Raw genomic sequence first — 22,611 nt, 5'->3', positions numbered from 1 at the left:
TCAACCAAGACCACTTCCTTCTCCTCTTGGCTCTCAAGACAGTTCGCAGTCAGACTTGGCCAGCTGTGGTTGTGCTTGGCCTATATACTGTCAGTAGTGTGATGGAAAGGCTGTCTCTCTCTGTCTCTCTCTATCTCTCTCTCTCTCTTGCTCTCTCGCCAACTGGCACATCCTAGTCTTATAGAAGAGCTATCTAAACACATGCCTGTTGGTCTGAGCCAGAGGACCACAGACAGCCATGGGAATTTGAAGTGGGCAGGGATGGAGACGGCTGTGGTTGTCCTCAAAGGACCCCTCCGGTCAAAGAGATGGACTTGCTCATCCCTACTCACTGCTCATTTCTCTATCAATCTCTCTTTTTCTCTCTTCTACCTCAATCTTCCTCTTCTTTTCCACTCCTCTCTTTCTTCTCTTCCTCTCCTCCCTCTGATACTCTATCTTTTCCCCACTCTCGTAATCAGAGAGTTTAAAGCTTAATGGCTTTGGCTGGTCCAAGCTTTTATTCCGCATATAATGTAAACTTATTTTATCCAATCCAGTGGACTTTTACTACAGATTTTAACTGTTGTTATCTTCAGCCTGCTTCTCTCAAGCTGTCAGCTCTACGTGACGAGGTGTGTTGTGTCTTCTCTCAAGCTGTCAGCTCTATGTGACGAGGTGTGTTGTGTGTCTTCTCTCAAGCTGTCAGCTCTACGTGACGAGGTGTGTTGTGTGTCTTCTCTCAAGCTGCCAGCTCTACGTGACGAGGTGTGTTGTGTGTCTTCTCTCAAGCTGTCAGCTCTACGTGACGAGGATTGTTGTGTGTCTTCTCTCAAGCTGTCAGCTCTGCGTGACGAGGTGTGTTGTGTGTCTTCTCTCAAGCTGTCAGCTCTATGTGACGAGGTGTGTTGTGTGGCTTCTCTCAAGCTGTCAGCTCTATGTGACGAGGTATGTTGTGTGTCTTCTCTCAAGCTGTCAGCTCTATGTGACGAGGTGTGTTGTGTGGCTTCTCTCAAGCTGTCAGCTCTATGTGACGAGGTGTGTTGTGTGGCTTCTCTCAAGCTGTCAGCTCTATGTGACGAGGTGTGTTGTGTGTCTTCTCTCAAGCTGTCAGCTCTATGTGACGAGGTGTGTTGTGTGGCTTCTCTCAAGCTGTCAGCTCTATGTGACGAGGTGTGTTGTGTGTCTTCTCTCAACCTGTCAGCTCTATGTGACGAGGTGTGTTGTGTGTCTTCTCTTAAGCTGTCAGCTCTATGTGACGAGGTGTGTTGTGTGTCTTCCTCAACCTGCCGGCTGTCTGGCCTATAACTTCTGGAGCACAAGGAAGAAAGGGAGGGAGGGAGGTAGGGAGGGAGCGAGCGAGGGGATGGAGGGAGGAAAGATGGATGGATGGAAGAAGTGATGATATGTGATGGATGACTGGGACAGAAACATATGGGCTCTGTGTCCTGGGATGAATTTATCTGCTTTGTGAGGTGTCCACAAATAACTGTGTGTGTGGGTGTGGGTGGGTGTTTGTGGGTGTGTGTGAGCCTACAAGGATGTGTGTTGTCAACAACAACAAAAAAACACGAAAGACGAAGGCACTCTTCATGTTGTGAAACATGTATAAAAAGACTGACCAATTACCCCTTTACCAAAGGACACGTTCATTCTACAAAGTTCTGCCATTGTATTCTACTAGTGCGTCACATCCTTCTTATTTTCCTGTGAGGGTTTTGCCTGTCAGCAGGTACCAGTGTGTGATGATGGATACTGTAGCTGTAAGTTGACCTGTGCTCTCCTTTCTCTCCCAGGCCACTGAAGAAGAACCACAGAGAGCGCCCAGCACTACACAACGGACAACAAAGGGCAAACAGGTGTCTTAACTAATTATCTCTCTCCCCCCCTCTCTCTTTCTCTCTCGCCCCTCTCTCTCTCCCTCCCTCACTCTCTCTCACACGCACTCTGTTCCACTTTGTCAGCCTCCCTCACTGACAGTGTTTCCGTCATATCTAGGGCCCACCGTTTTTACTTGTCAGGTCACATGGTCATTGGTCTGAGCCCTACTCATAACTACTGATGGAAAATCAGTAGATAGATGTGTGTCAAGTTGGTTGAAAACTGGCTCCCCTTCCATTTCTCCTGCAGTTGCTCTGGTTATTTGCCTGGGGTTTTCTCGGTTTCTTTATACTGCACCATAAAGCCTCTGGTGTCCCATGCTACACCGTGAGGGCGAACGTGCAATACCAATGTCTTCCACTGGGGGGCATTGTGCACCAAGATAAAGGCACATGTCATCTTGTGGTTTCCTTTGTGGACTCTGGTTTGTATGGTTTAGACCACGTGTCAAACTCATTCCACGGAGGGCCGAGGATCTGCGGGATTTCTCTCCTCCCTTGTTCTTGATTGATGAATTAAGGTCACGGATTAGTAAGGAACTCCCCTCGCCTGGTGGTCTAGGTCTTAGTTGAAAGGAGAAAACAGAAACCAGCAGACACTAGGCCCTCCGTGGATCGAGTTTGACGCCACTAACTAGACAGAAGGGTAATAATAAAGCTTTAGATAGAAGGGTACAATCGTATTCATGTACAACCATATTCAAGGACAGTGTCATACATGGTCTTTATAGTAAGTCCTCCTGTATCCTAACTCTGAATGTGCTGTTTGTGCGGCTGCTATACACTGCTAATATTTAGCGTCATTGAGATGGCCTTTAGTGGCCATCTAGTAATAGCAGAGTAGTGACGGCGTATGCCCACTAGAGGGAGGTAGAGCACTGTGCTGCAGTATTGTGACTTGTCTTATTTCGTTACGCCTGAGCCTGTTAAGAGTTTATACACTCATCTCGTGACATATGAGATATTTCACCTCAATGGTGTGTTATTATTGCAGGACAAGTACCTTGGGCTCAGCTGTTTTTCTGCATGAGTGTGTGTTTTGAGGAATGAGAGCACTTGTAGTTAGTCGTTTATGAGTTTGTTTATAGTAGTGTGTGTGTGTGTGTGTGTGTGTGTGTGTGTGTGTGTGTGTGTGTGTGTGTGTGTGTGTGTGTGTGTGTGTGTGTGTGTGTGTGTGTGTGTGTGTGTGTGTGTGTGTGTGTGTGTGTGTGTGTGTGTGTGTGCGCACATACAGTACATGTGTTGTGTCCGATGTGTGTGAACAGGTAGAGGCCAGGCAACGAGCCAGAGGCAGCCTGTGATAGGTTGAGGGACAGTGTGACGTGTCAGTGAGACGCTATAGAAGCACCGAGCTGGCGGGAGCAAGCTGCCTCTTCTGCCTGGAGAGAAGGAGTGGAAGAGAAAGAGCGAGAAAGGGAGTGCGAAGAGAGAAATATAGGACCAACTCCTTGTGACATTCTACAACTCTCAGAGGAAAAGCACCAGTCGTCTCCTCTGAGAATATCCACTTCCCTCCCACACACTCTCTATCTGCTTCCCTCCAACTAGGTGGAGGGAGACAGGAACCAAGAAAGAAAAAAAGAGAGACTGAGGGAGGTTGAGGGTAGTAAGTGTTCCACCACATGGCTAGAATCTAGAGGGCCAGTAGGGAGCGTTTCCAGGGCAGGAGAGCAGTGTGGTAGCCGGTGAAGGACAGAACAGCATGGTCCTGTTCAGCACTGGCCCTCAGAGCCTGGGCTCCTACTACTGCCTCATCCGCAGGAGGTTCAAGAGGAGGCGCAAGAAACGCAGCGAGCGCCAAGGTATCCACCTTTTCTTTGTAGTTTGTGTGAGATGTGCGTTTGTGAGCGTGCGTGTGTGTGTGTGTGTATTGCACAATTACCTTTGTTTTTATTACTTACTTTGAACGATTCTGTCGTAGTTTCTCTTGGTCTAGCAGTGGTTACACTACTATTTTTTATTTATTTGACCAGGTAGGCCAGTTGAGAACAAGTTGTTATTTACAACTGCGACCTGGTCAAGATACAGCATAGCAGTGCGACAAAAACAACAACACAGAGTCACACATAAACAAACGTACAGTCAATAACTGTAATACATTTTTTTTTGTTAATAGAAAGATCTATGTACAGTGTGAGCAAATGTAGAAGAGTAAGGAGGTAAGGCAATAAATAGGCCATAGAGGGGAAAATAATTACAATTTAGCATTAATACTGGAGTGATATATGTGCAGATGATAATGTGCAAGTAGAATACTGGGGTGCAAGAGGGTAAGTAATAATATGGGGATGAGGTAGTCGGGTGTGCTATTTACAGATTGGCTGTGTACAGGTACAGTGATTGGTAAGCTGCTTTGACATCTGATGCTTAAAGTTAGAGAGGGAGATATAAGACTCCAGCTTCAGAGATTTTTGCAATTCGTTCCAGTCATTGGCAGCAGAGAACTGGAAGGAAAGGCGGCCAAATGAAGTGTTGCCTTTGGGGATGACCAGTGCAATATACCTGCTGGAGCGTGTGCTATGGTGACCGGTGAGCTGAGATAAGGCGGGGCTTTACATAGCCAAGGCTTATAGATGACCTGGAGCCAGTGGGTTTGGCGACGAATATGTAGTGAGGGCCAGCAAACGAGAGCATAGAGGTCGCAGTGGTGGGTAGTATATGGGGCTTTGGTGATTAAACGGATGGCACTGTGATAGACTACATCCAGTTTGCTGAGTAGAGCGTTGGGGGATATTTTGTAAATGACATCGCCGAAGTCAAGGATCGGTAGGATAGTCAGTTTTACGAGGGTATGTTTGGCGGCATGAGTGAAGGAGGCTTTGTTGCGAAATAGGAAGACGATTCTAGATTTAATTTAGGATTGGAGATGCTTAACGTGATTCTGGAGAGTTTACAGTCTAACCAGACACCTAAGTATTTGTAGACGTCCACATATTTTAGGTCAGAACCGTCCAGATTAGTGATGCTAGTCGGGTGGAAGGGTGCGGGCAGCAATCGGTTGAAGAGCATGCACTTAGTTTTACTAGCATTTAAGAGAAGTTGGAGGCCACGGAAGGAGTGTTGTATGTCGTTGAAGCTCGTTTGGAGGTTTGTTAGCACAGTGTCCAAAGAAGGGCCAGATGTATACAGAATGGTGTCGTCTGCGTAGAGGTGGATCAGAGAATCACCAGCAGCAAGAGCGACATCATTGATATATACAGAGAAAAGAGTGGGCCCGGGAATTGAACCCTGTGGCACCCCCATAGAGACTGCCAGAGGTCCGGACAACAGGCTCTCCGATTTGACATACTGAACTCTATCTGAGAAGTAGTTAGTAAACCAGGCGAGGCAGTCATTTGAGAAGCCAAGGCTATTGAGTCTGCCAATAAGAATGCTGTGATTGACAGAGTCGAAAGCCTTGGCCAGGTCAATGAAGACGGCTGCACAGTACTGTCTTTTATGGATGGCGGTTATGATATCGTTTAGGACCTTGAGCGTGGCTGAGGTACACCCATGACCAGCTCGGAAACCAGATTGCATAGTGGAGAAGGTACAGTTGGATTTGAAATGATCGGTGATCTGTTCATTAACTTGGCTTTCGAAGATTTTTAGAAAGGCAGGGGAGGATGAATATAGGTCTATAACAGTTTGGGTCTAAGATATCTCCCACTTTGAAGAGGGGGATGACCGCGGCAGCTTGTCAATCTTTGGGGATCTCAGACGATACGAAAGAGAAGTTGAATAGGCTAGTAATAGGGGTTGCAACAATTTCGCCAGATAATTTTAGAAAGAGAGGGTCCAGATTGTCTAGCACAGCTGATTTGTAGGGATCCAGATTTTGCTCTTTCAGAACATCAGCTATCTGGATTTGGGTGGAGGAGAAGCGGGGGGGTGGGGGGGTTTGGAAAGTTGCTGCAAGGGGTGCTGAGGTGTTGGCCGGGGTAGGGGTAGCCAGGTGGAAAGCATGGCCAGGCGTGGAAAAATGCTTATTGAAATTCTCGATTATCGTAGATTTATCAGTGGTGACAGTGTTTCCTATCCTCAGTGCAGTGGGCAGCTGGGAGGAGGTGCTCTTTATTCTCCATGGACTTTACAGTGTCCCAAAACATTTTGGAATTAGTGCTACAGGAAGCAAATTTCTGTTTGAAAAAGCTAGCCTTAGCTTTCCTAAGTATATTGGTTCCTGATTTCCCTGAAGAGTTGCATATCGCGGGGGCTATTCGATGCTGATGCAGAACGCCACAGGATGTTTTTGTGCTGGTCAAGGGCAGTCAAGTCTGGGGTGAACCAAGGGCTATATCTGTTCTTAGTTCTACATTTGAATGGGGCACTTTTGAAGAGCAACCAGGCATCCTCTACTGACGGGATGGGGTCAATATCCTTCCAGGATACCCGGGCCAGGTCGATTAGAAAGGCCTGCTCGCTGAAGTGTTTTAGGAAGCGTTTGACAGTGATGCGTGATGGTCGTTTGACCGCGGACCCATTACTTACGCAGGCAATGAGGCAGTGATCACTGAGATCCTGGTTGAAGACAGCAGAGGTGTATTTAGAGGGCAAGTTGGTCAGGATGATATCTAAGAGGGTGCCCATGGTTACGGATGTTGAGTTGTACCTGGTAGGTTCCTTGATAATTTGTGTGAGATTGAGGACATCTAGCTTAGATTGTAGGACGGCCGGGGTGTTAAGCAAGTCCCAGTTTAGTTCACCTAACAGTTCGAACTCTGAAGATAGATGGGGGGCAATCAATTCACATATGGTGTCCAGGGCACAGCTGGGGGCTGAATGGGGTCTATAACAAGCGGCAACAGTGAGAGACTTGTATCTAGAAAGGTGGATTTTTAAAAGAAGAAGCTTGAATTGTTTGGGCAGACCTGGATAGTATGACAGAACTCTGCAGGCTCTCTCTGCAGTAGATAGCAACTCCACCCCCTTTGGCAGTTCTATCTTGTCAGATAATGTTATAGTTAGGGATGGAAATTTCAGGATTTTTGGTGGCCTTCCTAAGCCAGGATTCAGACACGGCTAGGACATCCGCGTTGGCTACGCAGACGCTCGTTGACGCGTGCAAACAGTTTGGATAAAATTATTGAATAACATGTATGTGTACATTTATTTTGCAACGCTCATGCTCACAACACGGCGGTGTGGTCACCATGTTAGCGACTTACCCAGAAAGACTCACAGCTGTAAGTGTGAATACTTATGTAAATGAGATATTTCTGTATTTAATTTTCAATAAATTTGTTAAAATTCATAAAAACATGTTGTCACTGTCATTATGGGGTATTGTGTGTAGATGGGTGAGAAAAAAATATATCTAATCCGTTTTGAATTCAGGCTGTAAGACAACAAAATGTGGAATAAGTCAAAGGGTCTGAATCATTTCAGAATCCACTGTAATATGGCTAATTAAGGAGCCCATATATAGCGCAGCACTTGTAGACTAGCACAGGAAAGCAGCGCCACAGATGAAAAGAGAAACTAGTGATTCAACCTGATTTAGTAAGTAGCCTATCTTTGGTAGAGCGCGCGTGGCTCGCCTTGCTCCCTCCGACAGTCAAACAAACGATGCGATATTGCGATTTTTTTTCCATTCCAAGCAACCAATCCCAACACTCTCTGTGAGACAGACTTATCGCTCTGTTACTGAGAGGCTTTTCTGTGAGAAAGACGTACCTCTCTGTAGTTAGACAGACCTATCTCTCTGTGAGTAAGAAAGACCAATCTCTGTGTGAATGAGACCGAGCTCTCTATCTGGGAATGAGACAGACCTCTCTGTGGGTGAGACAGGCCTATCTCTCTGTGGGTGAGACAGGCCTATCTCTCTGTGGGTGAGACAGGCCTATCTCTCTGTGAGTGAGACAGGACTATCCCTGTGAGTGATACAGAAACCTCTCTTTGTGAATAAGGCAGTCTCCTCTGTCTCAGAGTGTAAGATAGACCTCTGTGTGTGAGTGAGACTTCTCTCTCTGTAAGTGAAGTAGACTGACTTGGCTCCTGTGGGACTCTAAGCTTGTCCCCTGCTCTAGGGATTAGCCCAACAGGCCGGGGAAGTAGTCATTTTTTAGATGCTCCCTCTCAGTAGCTGTATTAGTGATGTCAGCTATTTGCTTTGATATATCCCCCAACTCCCGCCTGCCCCCCCCACTCCCACTGCGAATTGTCAAACCCGAGCCTGTTCATCCGAGTAAACCCACCACTGCTGAAGTTGCGTTTTAGCCGCGCGAGTCGCGAAACAACCAAAACTTAACACAAACTTTTTGTCTGTCAGCTTCGCTGGTGTCCGTCTCCATCTCTTCCTCGTTATCGCTCCGGAAATGACAGCGCCACTTTGCACTAACCCCGGAGAGGAGAAGGCTTAGCATTGGGTAATGCTATTCCGCTAACCCCATCACAGCTGGCAATAATTCCCTCAGTGAGCGGATGCCATGATGAGTACCCAGAGTGTGTTAGGCCATTGTGTTTGCCTCCTTGGTGATCAGCAGCTACGCTATGCTACGCTAACACTAACTGATGGCGTGGCCTGGGCTGTCCCCAGCCATTCTGTCTGTCAGACCAGTTAGCCTGTCAGTTGGTGGCTAATGCCATCTCTGTCAGACCAGCTACCCAGCCAGTTAGCCTAGCAGAGGTTTACAGCAATGGAGGAGGCAACAGTCAAGTGTTTGCACTCTTCTGGGAGCTTCATTCACATTTCCCAAAGATAAGCAAAGTTGCTGAATTGAAAACATCAACAGTGCCTTTTGCTCATATTTTTGGCTGATCGGTGTGCTTCAATGACATTGACCATATACTAGACGTGTGAATGGCCTCATCCATTGCAAACCACTTAGTCGCATGGCTACTTTCAATTGAGTCTAGGAACACTACACAACAGCACATTTTCCAACAGAGGAAGCGTCAATGTATCGCCCCCACAATACATTGTAGCGAGGAGGACACTCTCATACAGCAATGCATCTCCAATGGTCCGTATATGAAATATGGGAAATGGGACCCAGGGTTTTGTGCGGAGCCTGCAGAATCTCCAAAATGAGCTTTTGGAGATGGAGTGGGAGGGAGATATGCCGTGTCTCCACTCTGTGGATCCATTGCTTAGGAGAACAGGCTGTTTCATTCAGTTCTGTTAGCCAGAAACGATTCAGCCTTTTTCTGTGAGAGTTCTTCTTATACAACACCTCACCTACTCCAACAGCAAATTACAAAGAGGTTAGCTATCAGAGACCTCCAATGCTTTTGAAAGGGTATTAAGATTGGGGGGAAAAGAACTGAGTAGAGTCTTTGAATCGAAGTAAGCAAACGTATTATAGATTTAAAGGGCTTCCATGCTAGATTAACAGGGTTTCATATTGCCACTGCACTCAAGGCACTGCACTCAATGACAGCGAATTAACAAAGCATTCAGGAAAGTGAGCCATTTTCTGTCTGGAAATCACAAATGACAGCCACTACCTCAATACAGCCACAAAGCAGCAACAAATTGGCTGCTGCAGGAAAAGTCTGCTCTAGCCTTGGCAGACACAATATCGAACAACATCAAACATCAAACAGCATCCAGCAACAACAGTCAGAAAAGAGACCTTATTTACATTTATTTATGAAAACCGAACGCCAAAGCACTTATTAAGACACCAAGCTGACGACTGCCTTTTGTTAGCGTAATCTCGACGCTGGGGGCCCCCACACTGCAAACACTCTGTCACGATAAGAAATTAGCTGGGTCACGCCGTCTAGGAGTGAACGGTGTGTAATTAGCCTCGATTAGCATTCGGCTAATGGTTGTCAGCGAGTGATTGAGGGGGAAGCCGTTTTGCCGGAACGGCGCTAACGTGTGTTCAGCCAGGGAGGACGCCGTTTCTGTGACTCTGAGGAGGGTTGGACAGCTCTTAGGTCTCAACGCCGCTACCTACAGTATGCCTCATTTCCCATGGACGTGGGCCATTAGTGATGGGGGGGGGGGAAATCGATAGAGTTACATATCAGGATATTATTTTTGACGGTATATCGTATCCTTTTGACAATATCGCAATATTATTTTTGCACTAGTTGGCTGTACCTGCACCAAAATTCCAGTATTTTTCCTTCATAGATTGTTCTCCATCTTCTTTTTAAATAGGGAGCCAATTTGTTTTCGGCACTTATGTCTCTTGTCCCTCTGCAGCAGACGTATGGTGAGCAATTATGTTTGGACCGTGGAATCTCAATAAAATCACAGTGTTGAATCGCTATACATATAGAATCATGAGCATCGCAATACGTATCGCAATAACTCATTTACAAGCATTGTATGGCTGCTAGGGCTAATGATGCTATGGCTATGTGCACACTAACAGCAACTAGTGACAATTTGAGGACAAGGGGATGCTGAAACTCTATTCTTAACTTGTCTGGTTGTCTTCCTTTCTTCTCTCCCTCTTCCCTCTCTACTTTGCTCCCATCTCTCTTTCCACCTCACTTTTTCCATCTCAACTCTTTGTCTGTCTCTCTCTGTTCCCTCCCTATGTTCCCCCACCAACATTTTTCTCCCTCTCCCTCCCTCTGTAACCCTGCACCCATCACTCCCACACTTGTCCTTAACGTGCTGCAGACTCTCCCTCTCTCTCGTTCTCTCTCCCGTTCTCTCCCGTTCCCGCTCTACTGTCAAGACGAGCCTTATCTGTCTGTGACCTTTCAGAATAAGACCCTCTCCGCTCCCAACTGTCCGTCAACATTAACTCATAACCTAGTAATAACGGAGGCAGGAGGTGTGAAATTCCACTTCTCTACCCCCTCTCACACACACACTCTCCGTTCCAAACACACGTGCATCTGCACAAATAGAAAGTGCATGTTTACACACACACACACACGTGCAAAAAAAAAAAAAAACATGCACGCACCCACGTGAGGATACTGGAGTGCCTGACACGGCCTTGAATATGAAGTACAGTGCACATTGCGAGCAGCAGGGGCATTGAGGTGAGGAAAATGGGAAGAGAGAGGGGGGGGGGGCAAAGAGAGAGAGAGCAATGGAAATAGATAGTTGGAGAGAGAGAGGCAGAGACTATGTTGATACCAGCAGGTCAGCCCGGGGCACTTCAAAATACGATGTGAGAGAATGAGGCCATACTCACTCTCATACACACATTCATGCACACTCTCATGCACACTATCATATGCACACAGCAGCTGACCCGTTGCCTCTAACCAACTGTCAGCCCATGCCTTAGTTCATCCTTGTTGTAAACTATTTTTTGTGACCAGTTTCTGGTGTTTTTATTCTTGCTTCATGACATGCAGCCCGACTCACACTCCTAGGCACACACACACCCTCTCTCTCTCTCTCCTGTGTGTGACTGGGGTCACTGAACAGTGACCTCTGATACCTCTGGCTATGGTCCGTGGAGAACTAAGGAGAACTATCAGACCTTAGCCACACACCTGCCCCCACAGGCACACAGTGCGTATATCATAAATCATAGCTGTCACACAGATTTTACAGGTTCCTCTGAAAAGGCGAAAGGGACGGCGGCAAACACTCAGCACCCTTGAAGAGAGAGGGAGGAGGGAGAAAGAGAGGGAGAGAAATAGTATGTTTTTATTGAATCGCCTATATTTGCTCTGTTGGCCTGTGTCCTAGACAGTGGTGGAAAAATATCCAATTGTCATACTTCAGTAAAAAGTAAAGATACCTTAATAGAAAATGACTCAAGTAAAAGTGAAAGTCACCCAAATAAAAGTATTTGGTTTTAAATGTACTTAAATATCAAAAGTAAAAGTATAAATCATTTCCTCATATAAAGCAAACCAGATGGCACCATTTTCTTTTCTTTTTTAATTATTATTTACCGATTGACAGGGGCACACTCCAACACAGACATATTTACAAACGAAGCATTTGTATTTAGTGAGTCCACCAGATCAGAGGTAGTAAGGATGACCTTTCTATTTGTTCACTTGATAAGTGCATGAATTGGACCATTTTCCTGTCCTGCTAAGCATTCAAAATGTAATGGGTATTTTTGGGTGTCAGGGAAAATGTATGGAGTAAAAAGTACATTATTTTCTTTAGGAATGTATTGAAGTAAAAGAAAATGTTGACAAACATATAAATGCTAAAGTAAAGTACAGATACCCCCCAAAACGACTTTTAGTACTTTACTTTTAGTAAAGTAGTACTTTAAAGTATTTTTACTTAAGTACTTAGTACCTCTCGCCGGCTTTGTATTCATGTTACCTGATGAAATTGCTGTACAATATGATCTTGTTGCCATCTGATGCACATTCAGATGCCATAAATCAACACTGCAGAGCTCTCCCTGTCCTATGCCGTGCCTTGATTGTATTACTGTTGATGATATCTGGAAATGTGCATGTACACCCTGGCCCATCTACTGTTGCTAGCCCCAATTCTGATTTGTGCTCTGATATCTGCTTCACTGATTTCTGCTCTCGTAAAAGCCTGGGTTTTCTGCACATTAACACTAGAAGCTTATTATTGAAAATGGATCAATTGACAGTGTGGATTCACAGCTCCAATCCAAATGTGTTGGTGATTACTAAGACATGGTTAAGAAGAGTGTTTTGAATACTGATGTTAATCTTTCTGGTTCTAACCTTTTTCGGCAAGACAGATCTTCCAAAGTTGGGTGAGTGGCAATCTTTACCAAGGATCACCTTCAGTTGGTTGTCTCAACCAAGTCTGTCCCCCAAAATATGATTTCCTGGTTTTAAGCATTAAACTTTCAAATGGCTCTTTGTTGACTGTTGCTGGGTGCTATCGTTCTCCATCAGCACTGGCCTGTACCCTACCTGCCCTAAGCTCTCCCCTGGCCCCTTACACCAAGTCTGAATTTGTCCTGCTAGGTGACCTAAACTGGGACATGTTTAAACCACCTGACCAAGTTCTAAAGCAATGGGACTCCCTAAATCTTTCTCAGATTATTACCAATCCCACTAGGTATGACTTCAAACACCCAGAAAAGACTACTCTTCTTGATGTTATGCTCACAAATAATCCTGATAGGTATCAGTCTGGTGTTTTCTGTAATGACCTTAGTGATCACTGTTTTACAGCCTGTGTTCCTAATGGCTGCTCAGTGATTTGTCATAGACACTTGCTAGTGATCACTGTTTTACAGTGAAACGACCTGTCCTGATTTGTCATAGACACTTGCTAGTGATCATTGTTTTACAGCCTGTGTTCCTAATGGCTGCTCAGTGATTTGTCATAGACACTTGCTAGTGATCACTGTTTTACAGTGAAACGACCTGTCCTGATTTGTCATAGACACTTGCTAGTGATCACTGTTTTACAGCCTGTGTTCGTAATGGCTGCTCAGTGAAACGACCTGTCCTGATTTGTCATAGACACTTGCTAAAAAAACTTTAATGAGCAAGCCTTCCTTCATGAACTGACCTCTGTAAAATGGTATAGAATCAGCTTGATCCTGTCACGTTCCTGACCTGTTTTCTGTTTAGTTTTGTGTGTTAGTTGGTCAGGACGTGAGTTTGGGTGGGCATTCTATGTTATCTGTTTCTATGTTGGTTTAGGGTTGCCTGGTATGGCTCTCAATTGGAGGCAGGTGTTTGGCGTTCCTCTAATTGAGAGTCATATTTAGGTAGGCTGTTCACAGTGTTTGTTTGTGGGTGGTTGTCTCCTGTGTCTGTGTCGATGTTTGCACCATACGGGACTGTTTACGGTTTGTTCATTTATGTAGTCTGTTCCTGTTCATTTCGTTCTTCACGTTGTATGTAAGTTCGTTGTTCAGGTCTGTCTACTTTCGTTTTGTTATTTTGTATCATTTTCAAGTATAGTTCGTTTTCGTGTTGGTTCGTTTTGTTTTATTTAATAAATCATTCATGTCATTTCAACGCGCTGCACCTTGGTTCAATCCCTGCTCCTCCTCTTCGGATGAAGAGGAGGAGGACCGCCGTTACAGAACCACCCACCTATCCAGAGCCAAGCAGCGGTGTAAACGGAGTAAGGGACAGCGAAAGAAGGAGGAATGGACTTGGGACGATGTATTGGACGGTAAAGGTTGCTACACATGGGAGGAGATCCTGGCTGGAAGGGATCGCCTCCCATGGGAACAGGTGGAGGCACTGAGGAGAGCAGAGGCTACTGGGTTGAAGAACCGGAGTTATGAGGGGACGCGTCTTGCACGGAAGCCCGAAAAGCCCGTGAGTAACTCCCAAAAATTTCTTGGGGGGGGGCTAAGGGGTTGTGGGCCAAGGGCAGGTAGGAGACCTGCGCCCACTTCCCAGGCTAACCGTGGAGAGCGGGAGTACGGGCAGACACCGTGTTACGCAGTAGAGCGCACGGTGTCTCCTGTACGTGTGCATAGCCCGGTGCGGGTTATTCCACCTCCCCGCACTGGTAGGGCTAGATTGGGCATTGAGCCAGGTGTCATGAGGCCGGCTCAACGCGTCTGGTCTCCAGTGCGTCTCCTCGGGCCGGCATACATGGCACCTGCCTTACGCATGGTTTCCCCGGTTCGCCTACACAGCCCGGTGCGGGTTATTCCACCTCCCCGCACTGGGCGGGCGACCGGGAGCATTCAACCAGGTAAGGTTGGGCAGGCTCAATGCTCAAGAGAGCCAGTACGCCTCCACGGTCCGGTATTTCCGGCGCCACCTCCCCGCCCCAGCCTAGTACCTACAGTGCCTACATTACGCACTAGGCTACCAGTGCATTTCCAGAGCCTTGTTCCTCCTCCACGCACTCTCCCTATAGTGCGTGTATCCAGTTCAGTGCCTCCAGTTCCGGCCCCACGCACTAAGCCACCTGTGCGTCTCCTAAGTCCTGTACACACTGTCACTTCTCCCCGTACTAGTCCTGAGGTGCGTGCCCTCAGCCAGGTGCCACCAGTGCCGGTACCACGCACCAGGTATAGAGTACGCTTTGAGAGTTCAGTGTGCCCTGTCCCTGCTCCACGCACTAGTAGGAAGGTGCTTATCATTAGCCCGGTGCCTCCAGTTCCGGCACCACGCACCAGGTCTACAGTGCGCCGTATCCGGCCAGAGCCATCCGTCTCCCCAGCGCCATCTGAGCCATCCGTCTCCCCAGCGCCATCTGAGCCATCCGTCTCCCCAGCGCCATCTGAGCCATCCGTCTCCCCAGCGCCATCTGAGCCATCCGTCTGCCAGGAGCCTGCAAAGCCGCCCGTCTGCCATGAGCCTGCAAAGCCGCCCGTCTGCCATGAGCCTATAGAGCCATCCGCCAGACAGGAGCCGCTAGAGCCGTCAGCCAGACAGGAGCCGCTAGAGCCGCCCGCCAGACAGGATCTGCCAGAGCCGCCAACCAGACAGGATCTGCCAGAGCCGCCAACCAGACAGGATCTGCCAGAGCCGCCAACCAGACAGGATCTGCCAGAGCCGCCAACCAGACAGGATCTGCCAGAGCCGCCAACCAGACAGGATCTGCCAGAGCCGCCAGCGAGCCATGAGCAGCCAGAGCCGTCAGAGCGCCATGAGCAGCCAGAGCCGTCAGCGAGCCATGAGCAGCCAGAGCCGTCAGCGAGCCATGAGCAGCCAGAGCCGTCAGCGAGCCATGAGCAGCCAGAGCCGTCAGAGAGCCATGAGCAGCCAGAGCCGTTAGAGAGCCATGAGCAGCCAGAGCCGTCAGCCTGCCATGAGCGTCCAGAGCCGTCAGCCTGCCATGAGCGTCCAGAGCCGTCAGCCTGCCATGAGCGTCCAGAGCCGTCAGCCTGCCATGAGCGTCCAGAGCCGTCAGCATGCCATGAGCGTCCAGAGCCGTCAGCCTGCCATGAGCGTCCAGAGCCGTCAGCCTGCCATGAGCGTCCAGAGCCGTCAGCCTGCCAAGAGCGTCCAGAGCCGTCAGCCTGCCATGAGCGTCCAGAGCCGTCAGCCTGCCATGAGCGTCCAGAGCCGTCAGCCTGCCATGAGCGTCCAGAGCCGTCAGTCAGCCATGAGCTGTCCCTCAGCCAGAAGCGGCTAGTAATCCTGAACTGCCCCTCAGTCCAGAGCTGTCTCTCTGTCCGGAGCTGCCCTTCAGTCCGGAGTTGCCCCTCTATCCTGAGCTACCTCTCTCTCCTGAGCTACCTCTCTCTCCTAAGCTCTCCCTCTGTCCTGAGCTATCCCTATGTCCTGAGCTACCTTGTCCCAGAGCTGTCCTTGATTCTGGTGTTGCCCCTAAATTTAGGTGGGGTTATTTGGAGGGTGGTCATTGTGGGGAGGCTAAGGAAGCGGGGATTGATTATGGTGGGGTGGGAACCACGCCCGGAGCCTAAGCCACCACCGTGGTCAGATGCCCACCCAGACCCTCCCCTGGACTTTTTGGTGATGCGTTCGGAGTACGCATCTTGAGGGGGGGGTTATGTCACGTTCCTGACCTGTTTTCTGTTTAGTTTTGTGTGTTAGTTGGTCAGGACGTGAGTTTGGGTGGGCATTCTATGTTATCTGTTTCTATGTTGGTTTAGGGTTGCCTGGTATGGCTCTCAATTGGAGGCAGGTGTTTGGCGTTCCTCTAATTGAGAGTCATATTTAGGTAGGCTGTTCACAGTGTTTGTTTGTGGGTGGTTGTCTCCTGTGTCTGTGTCGATGTTTGCACCATACGGGACTGTTTACGGTTTGTTCATTTATGTAGTCTGTTCCTGTTCATTTCGTTCTTCACGTTGTATGTAAGTTCGTTGTTCAGGTCTGTCTACTTTCGTTTTGTTATTTTGTATCATTTTCAAGTATAGTTCGTTTTCGTGTTTGTTCGTTTTGTTTTATTTAATAAATCATTCATGTCATTTCAACGCGCTGCACCTTGGTTCAATCCCTGCTCCTCCTCTTCGGATGAAGAGGAGGAGGACCGCCGTTACAGATCCCCTCTGTCGAAGACGCTTGGACCTTCTTTTTTGATATTTTCAGTAGTATTGTTAACAAACACACCCCCATAGGAAAATGAGAATTAAAAACAGGTTTATTCAGCCCCTGGTTCGACCGTGATCTTACAGAGTTACTCCACCTCAAGAATTCCATTTGGCGAAAGGCACACACATACTCAGGCTGACTGGCTCTCGTTCAGGCAAATGAGAAATAAGTGCACTCAGGCTATCCAGAAGGCCAAAGTTAGTTACTTTTAAGGAGCAGTTCTCTCTCTGTGGGTCTAATCCCAAGAAGTTCTTGAAAACGGTTAAAGACCTGGAGAATAAACCCTCCTCCTCACAGCTGCCCATGTCCCTTAATGTTGGTGATGTGGTTGTTACTGACAAGGAGCACATGGCTGAGCTCTTTAATCACCACTTCATTAAGTCAGGATTCCTATTTGACTCAGCCATGCCTCCTTGCCCATCCAACATTTCCTCATCTCCCACCACTTTTAATGCGACTATCCCCGTTGCTTCTCCCTCTTTTTCCCCTGCCCCGCTACAAAGTTTCTCCCTGCAGGCAGTCACTGAGTCCAAGGTGCTAAAGGAGCTCCTTAAACTTGACCCCAAAAAACCATCTGGGTCAGATGGTTTAGACCCTTTCTTCTTTAAGGTTGCTGCCCCTGTTATCGCCACGCCTATCTCCGACCTTTTTAACCTGTCTCCTCTCTGGGGAGGATCCCATTGCTTGGAAGGCAGCCACGGTTCGTCCTTTATTTAAAGGGAGAGATCAAGCTGATCCTAACTGTTAGAAGCCTGTTTCTTTTTTGCCCTGTTTATCAAAAGTGTGGGAAGAAATTGTCAATCATCAACTGACTGACTTTCTTGATGTCTATAGAATTCTTTCTGGTATGCAATCTGGTTTCCGCTCAGGTTATGGATGTGTCACTGCAACCTTAAAGGTCCTCAATGATGTCACCATTGCCCTTGATTCTAAGCAATGTGGTGCTGCTATTTTTATTGACTTGGCCAAAGCTTTTGATATGGTAGACCATTCCATTCTTGTTGGCCGGCTAAGGATTATTGGTGTATCTGAGGGGTCTTTGGCCTAGTTTGCTATCTACCTCTCTCAAAGAGTGCAGTGTATAACGTCAGAAAATCTGCTGTCTCAGCCTCTGCCTGTCATCAAGGGAGTACCCCAAGGCTCTAACCTAGGACCCACGCTCTTCTCAATTTACATCAACAACATAGCTCAGGCAGTAGGAAGCTCTCTCATCCATTTATATGCAGATGATACAGTTTTATACTGTATCATCTGCCTGTACATGCTCTACAGCAAAGCTTTCTTCGTGTCCAAGAAGCTTTCTCTACCCTTAACCTTGTTCTGAACACCTCCAAAACAAATGTCATGTGGTTTTGGAAGAAGAATGCCCCTCTCCCCACAAGTGGGATTACTACCTCTGAGGGTTTAGAGCTTGAGGTAGTCACATCATACAAGTAATTGGGAGTATGGCTAGACGGTACACTGTCCTTCTCTCATCACATATCAAAGCTGCAGGCTAAAGTTAAATCTAGACTTTGTTTCCTCTATCGTAATTTATCCTCTTTCATCCCAGCTGGCAAACTAACCCTGATTCAGATGACCATCCTACCCATTCTAGATTACGGAGACATAATTTATAAATTGGCAGGTAGGGGTGCTCTCGAGCGACTAGATGTTCTTTACCATTTGGCCATCAGGTTTTTCTCCAATGCTCCTCATAGGACACATCACTGCACTCTATACTCCTCTGTAAACTGGTCATCTCTGTATACCTGTCGCAAGACCCACTGGTTGATGCTTATTTATAAAACCCTCTTAGGCCTCACTCCCCGTATTTGAGAGATCTACTGCAGCCCTCATCCTCCACATACAACACCCGTTCTGCCAGTCACATTCTGTTAAATGTCCCTAAAGCACACACATCCCTGGATCGCTCCTCTTTTCAGTTCGCTGCAGCTTGCGACTGGAACGAGTTGCAACAAACACTCAAACTGGACAGTTTTATCTCAATCTCTTCATTCTAAGACTCAATCATGGACACTCTTACTGACAGTTGTGGCTGCTTTGTGTAATGTATTGTTGTCTCTACCTTCTTGCCCTTTGTGCTGTTGTCTCTGCCCAATAATGTTTGTACCATGTTTTGTGCTGCTACCATGTTGTGATGCTACCATGTTGTTGTTATGTTGTGATGCTACCATGCTGTGTTGTCATGTGTTGCTGCCTTGCTATGTTGTTGTCTAGGTCTCTCTTTATGTAGTGTTGTGTTGTTTCTCTTGTTGTGATGTGTGTTTTGTCTTATATTTATATTGTATATTTATTTGTAAAGTGGCTGTTCCACTGGATGTCATTAGGTGAATGCACCAATTTGTAAGTCGCTCTGGATAAGAGCGTCTGCTAAATGACTTAAATGTAAATGTAAATTATTATTTTTTAATCCCAGCCCCCGTCCCCGCAGGAGGCCTTTTGCCTTTTGGTAGGCCGTCATTGTAAATAAGAATTTGTTCTTAACTGACTTGCCAAGTTAAATAAAAGTTTTTAAAAAAAATAAAGAATACTTTACACCACACCACAGCACAGGTGTGTAGTCTTTAAGGTATACACAAAGTCCACCAATGTGGGGAAGTGATTGATACTGCATTACTCCCCCTTGAGCGAGGTACCTGTCAACATTTTAGCCATGTCTGTTTTGCCAGATTACTAAGCATCCTATGAGGTATCATGCAGTACTGTTTATTTTCTGCCGTCAACTATTACTTCTGTCCCGTGCGTCACGTGTTTGAATTATGTTAATCTCTTATTGTCTTGTCTTGCATATGGGAATGTTACAAAACTAAATGTAGCTACAGTGTTGAATTTTCACCCTTTTTTAAAAATCCTTACGTCACTGAGAATGATGAGGGGTATTCATTTCTGCTCCGTCTCTATGGGACACTTAGTAAGTTCCGAATATCCAGCTGGCACCTGGAGCTTGTAACAGACATGGAGAAGTCTGCTCATACTGAAGTGAAATTGGTCTTGGCAATCTAATTCCAACCAGTTATTGGTCATTAGAAAAACCAAATTGAATAATGGAGTCTGAGATGGAGATTTGCGTGGAGGTACAGTATTAAAGAAACCAAATGAATAATGGAGTCTGAGATGGAGATTTGTGTGGAGGCACGGTGTGTGTCTGTGAAGGGGGCACGGCAGGGGCGATGTTAGGCGGCCACGCTCCTCTCCTCCCATTCCCCGGCCCATCAGTTTCAATCAGGCAAAAAGAAAGGCCTCCCTGTCCGCGAGGACCTCAGTCCATTAGGCCGCTGGTGGCCCCACGCGTGTACCCCATTATGGTGCATTACCTGGGTACCGCCACCAGGCAACAGGACAGAAAAAAACTGGACAGCAAAGAGAGAAAGATGAGCTCGGACATTACAAAAGCCCTGTCTGGTTCACATCTAATTATTTAACAATTCCTTTCCTTCTCAAAGTAATCACTGATCTGCCATGGTTTGATATGTGAAAATAAATTGTAGAGAATCTAGAAACATTGCCGTTGCCTAATGCCTATCCAATATCACATACAGTTGAAGTCGGAGGTTTACATACACTTAGGTTGGAGTCATTAAAGCTAGTTTTTCAACCACTCCACAAATGTCTTGTTAACAAACTATAGTTTTGGCAAGTCGGTTAGGACATCTACTTTGTGCATGACACAAAGTTTCTAGATTCTCTACATTTTTCCAACAATTGTTTACAGACAGATTATTTCACTTATAATCTACTGTATCACAATTCCAGTGAGTCAGAAGTTTACATACACTAAGTTGACTGTGCCTTTAAAAAGCTTGGAAAATTCCTGAAAATTATGTCATGGCTTTAGGATCTTCTGATATGCTAATTGACATCATTTGAGTCAATTGGAGGTGTACCTGTGGTTGTATTTCAAGGCCTACCTTCAAACTCAGTGCCTCTTTGCTTGACATCATGGGAAAATCAAAATAAATCAGCCAAGACCTCAGGAAAAAAATGTTGACCTCCACAAGTCTGGTTCATCCTTGGGAGCAATTTCCAAACGCCTGACGGTACCACGTTCATCTATACAAACAATAGTACACAAGTATAAACACCATGGGACCACGCAGCCGTCATACCTCTCAGGAAGGAGACGCGTTCTGTCTCCTAGAGATGAACGTACTTTGGTGCAAAAAGTGCAAATCAATCCCAGAACAACAGCAAAGGACCTTGTGAAGATGCTGGAGGACACAGGTACAAAAGTATCTATATCCACAGTAAAACAAGTCCTATATCGACATAACCTGAAAGGCTGCTCAGCAAGGAAGTAGCCACTGCTCCAAAACCGCCATAAAAAAGCCAGACTACGGTTTGCAACTGCACATGTGGACAAAGGTAGTTTCTATTTGTTTATTTGAGCTGTTCTTGCCATAATATGGACTTGGTCTTTTACCAAATAGGGCTATCTTCTGTATACCCCCCTACCTTGTCACAACACAACTGATTGGCTCGAACGCATTAAGAAGGAAAGAAATTCCACAAATTCACTTTTAAGAAGGCACAGAATGCCAAGCGTGTGCAAATCTGTCATTAAGACAAAGCGTGGCTATTTGAAGAATCTCAAATATAAAATATATTTTGATTTGTTTAACACTTTTTTGGTTACTACATGATTCCATATGTGTCATTTCATAGTTTTTATGTCTTCACTATTATTCTACAATGTAGAAAATAGTAAACATACAGAAAAACCCTTGAATGAGTAGGTGTTCTAAAACTTTTGACCGGTAGTGCGATGTATAAAGGATCATAGATATTTTTTAATAACATAATCTTTGATAACTGACAATCACTAAAATAAAAGCTTGACTCCGGGAGAATTGAAAATTCCAAAAACAATGAATTTAGGACTATAGATTTTGAGCAAAAGAACACAGCATTAGCCATGCCAAAATGCATAGAATTGCAGGAAATTAGCTTTAAAACTGCAAACATTTCTCTACACCGCCAATATGGGGGCCTCTAAAATGTTCTCTGAAATTCAGCCACGCCGTAGGGCAGACCGCGCCACCTCTGCCACGTCCACCACCTAAACCCAAGCCCCTTTTTGTAAGGATGCATTTTAGAAGTGTGGAACAGTTTCTTCATTTATTTGAACGGTTGGTTCATTTTAGGGTATTAACTCTCTCTGTCAGTGTGTGTCTCTCTATCTGTGGTTTTAGAAAGGAAGACCGATTTCAAGTACTCCTGATATCAAGCATTTGACCCAGACTGTAGGGTCTCTCCACTCCCGTTCTAATCTGCTCCAGGTGCCATAGTAAGGACTGAGGAGACAGTACGGGATGTACACGCAGCCTTACAATCGGGGTCAAATTAATTTCCTTCCCAGTCAATCCCAAAGTGTAATTGTAAAATGTAAACTCAATTGCAAAATTCCCTTGAATGTCCAGTTCAACTGTTGAACCAGAATGAACTGAAAAGATAACTATTTGTTTCAGAAGCCCTCTGTGTCTTTTGCATCTGTTGTAGTAACTATCCTCCATCAACGTCAGGGGTACGTCCCAAATGGCACCATATTCATGATATAGTGCACACTAGTTTTAACCAGAGCCCTAAAGTTCCTGGTCAAAAGTAGTACACTATATGGGCTCAAACCGCAAATATAAATTCGGGGGGGAGCTGGAGAGTTATGGTATGGATTGGAATGGAATGCATGCACTGACCACTGCACCTATCTGTCTGTGTTAGGCCCTCTGAGAGCATTGGTGACAGACCACCCCGTCACCCTATTCCCTCTTTCCTATAGCCATTCATCATAGTCTACTTTCTCTCTTTTTTTCCCTCTCTTCTCATTTTCACTCTCATTTCTTCCTCTTGCTCCCTGTCAGCCTCCCTTGTCTTCTGCTCACTCTGCTCTCACCGTTCTGTCTATTTTCTCTTTCTCACT

General features: G+C 46.3%; 1 protein-coding gene across 9 annotated transcripts in view; it reads left to right on the top strand.

Annotated features, from left to right (window-relative positions):
* adarb1b (adenosine deaminase RNA specific B1b) overlaps positions 1-22,611 on the top strand; it is a 181,936-nt gene that overhangs the window by 123,505 nt on the left and 35,820 nt on the right. For 6 of the 9 annotated variants that reach the window (XM_071340322.1, XM_071340320.1, XM_071340323.1 and 3 more), the window contains one exon: positions 1,776-1,838. Coding sequence is in view for 3 of the 9 variants with exons in the window: in XM_071340317.1 (XP_071196418.1) it covers positions 3,562-3,661 (100 nt within the window). In the remaining 6 variants the exon portion in view is untranslated. Of the gene's footprint in view, positions 1-1,775; positions 1,839-3,239; positions 3,662-22,611 lie in introns of those variants that run through there. The other 3 variants (XM_071340317.1, XM_071340315.1, XM_071340316.1) reach the window with 2 other exon arrangements.

This window comes from Salvelinus alpinus, chromosome 14 (assembly GCF_045679555.1).
Source record: "Salvelinus alpinus chromosome 14, SLU_Salpinus.1, whole genome shotgun sequence".
NCBI classification, from domain to species: domain Eukaryota; kingdom Metazoa; phylum Chordata; class Actinopteri; order Salmoniformes; family Salmonidae; genus Salvelinus; species Salvelinus alpinus.
This window is presented reverse-complemented; position numbering and strand designations above follow the sequence as displayed.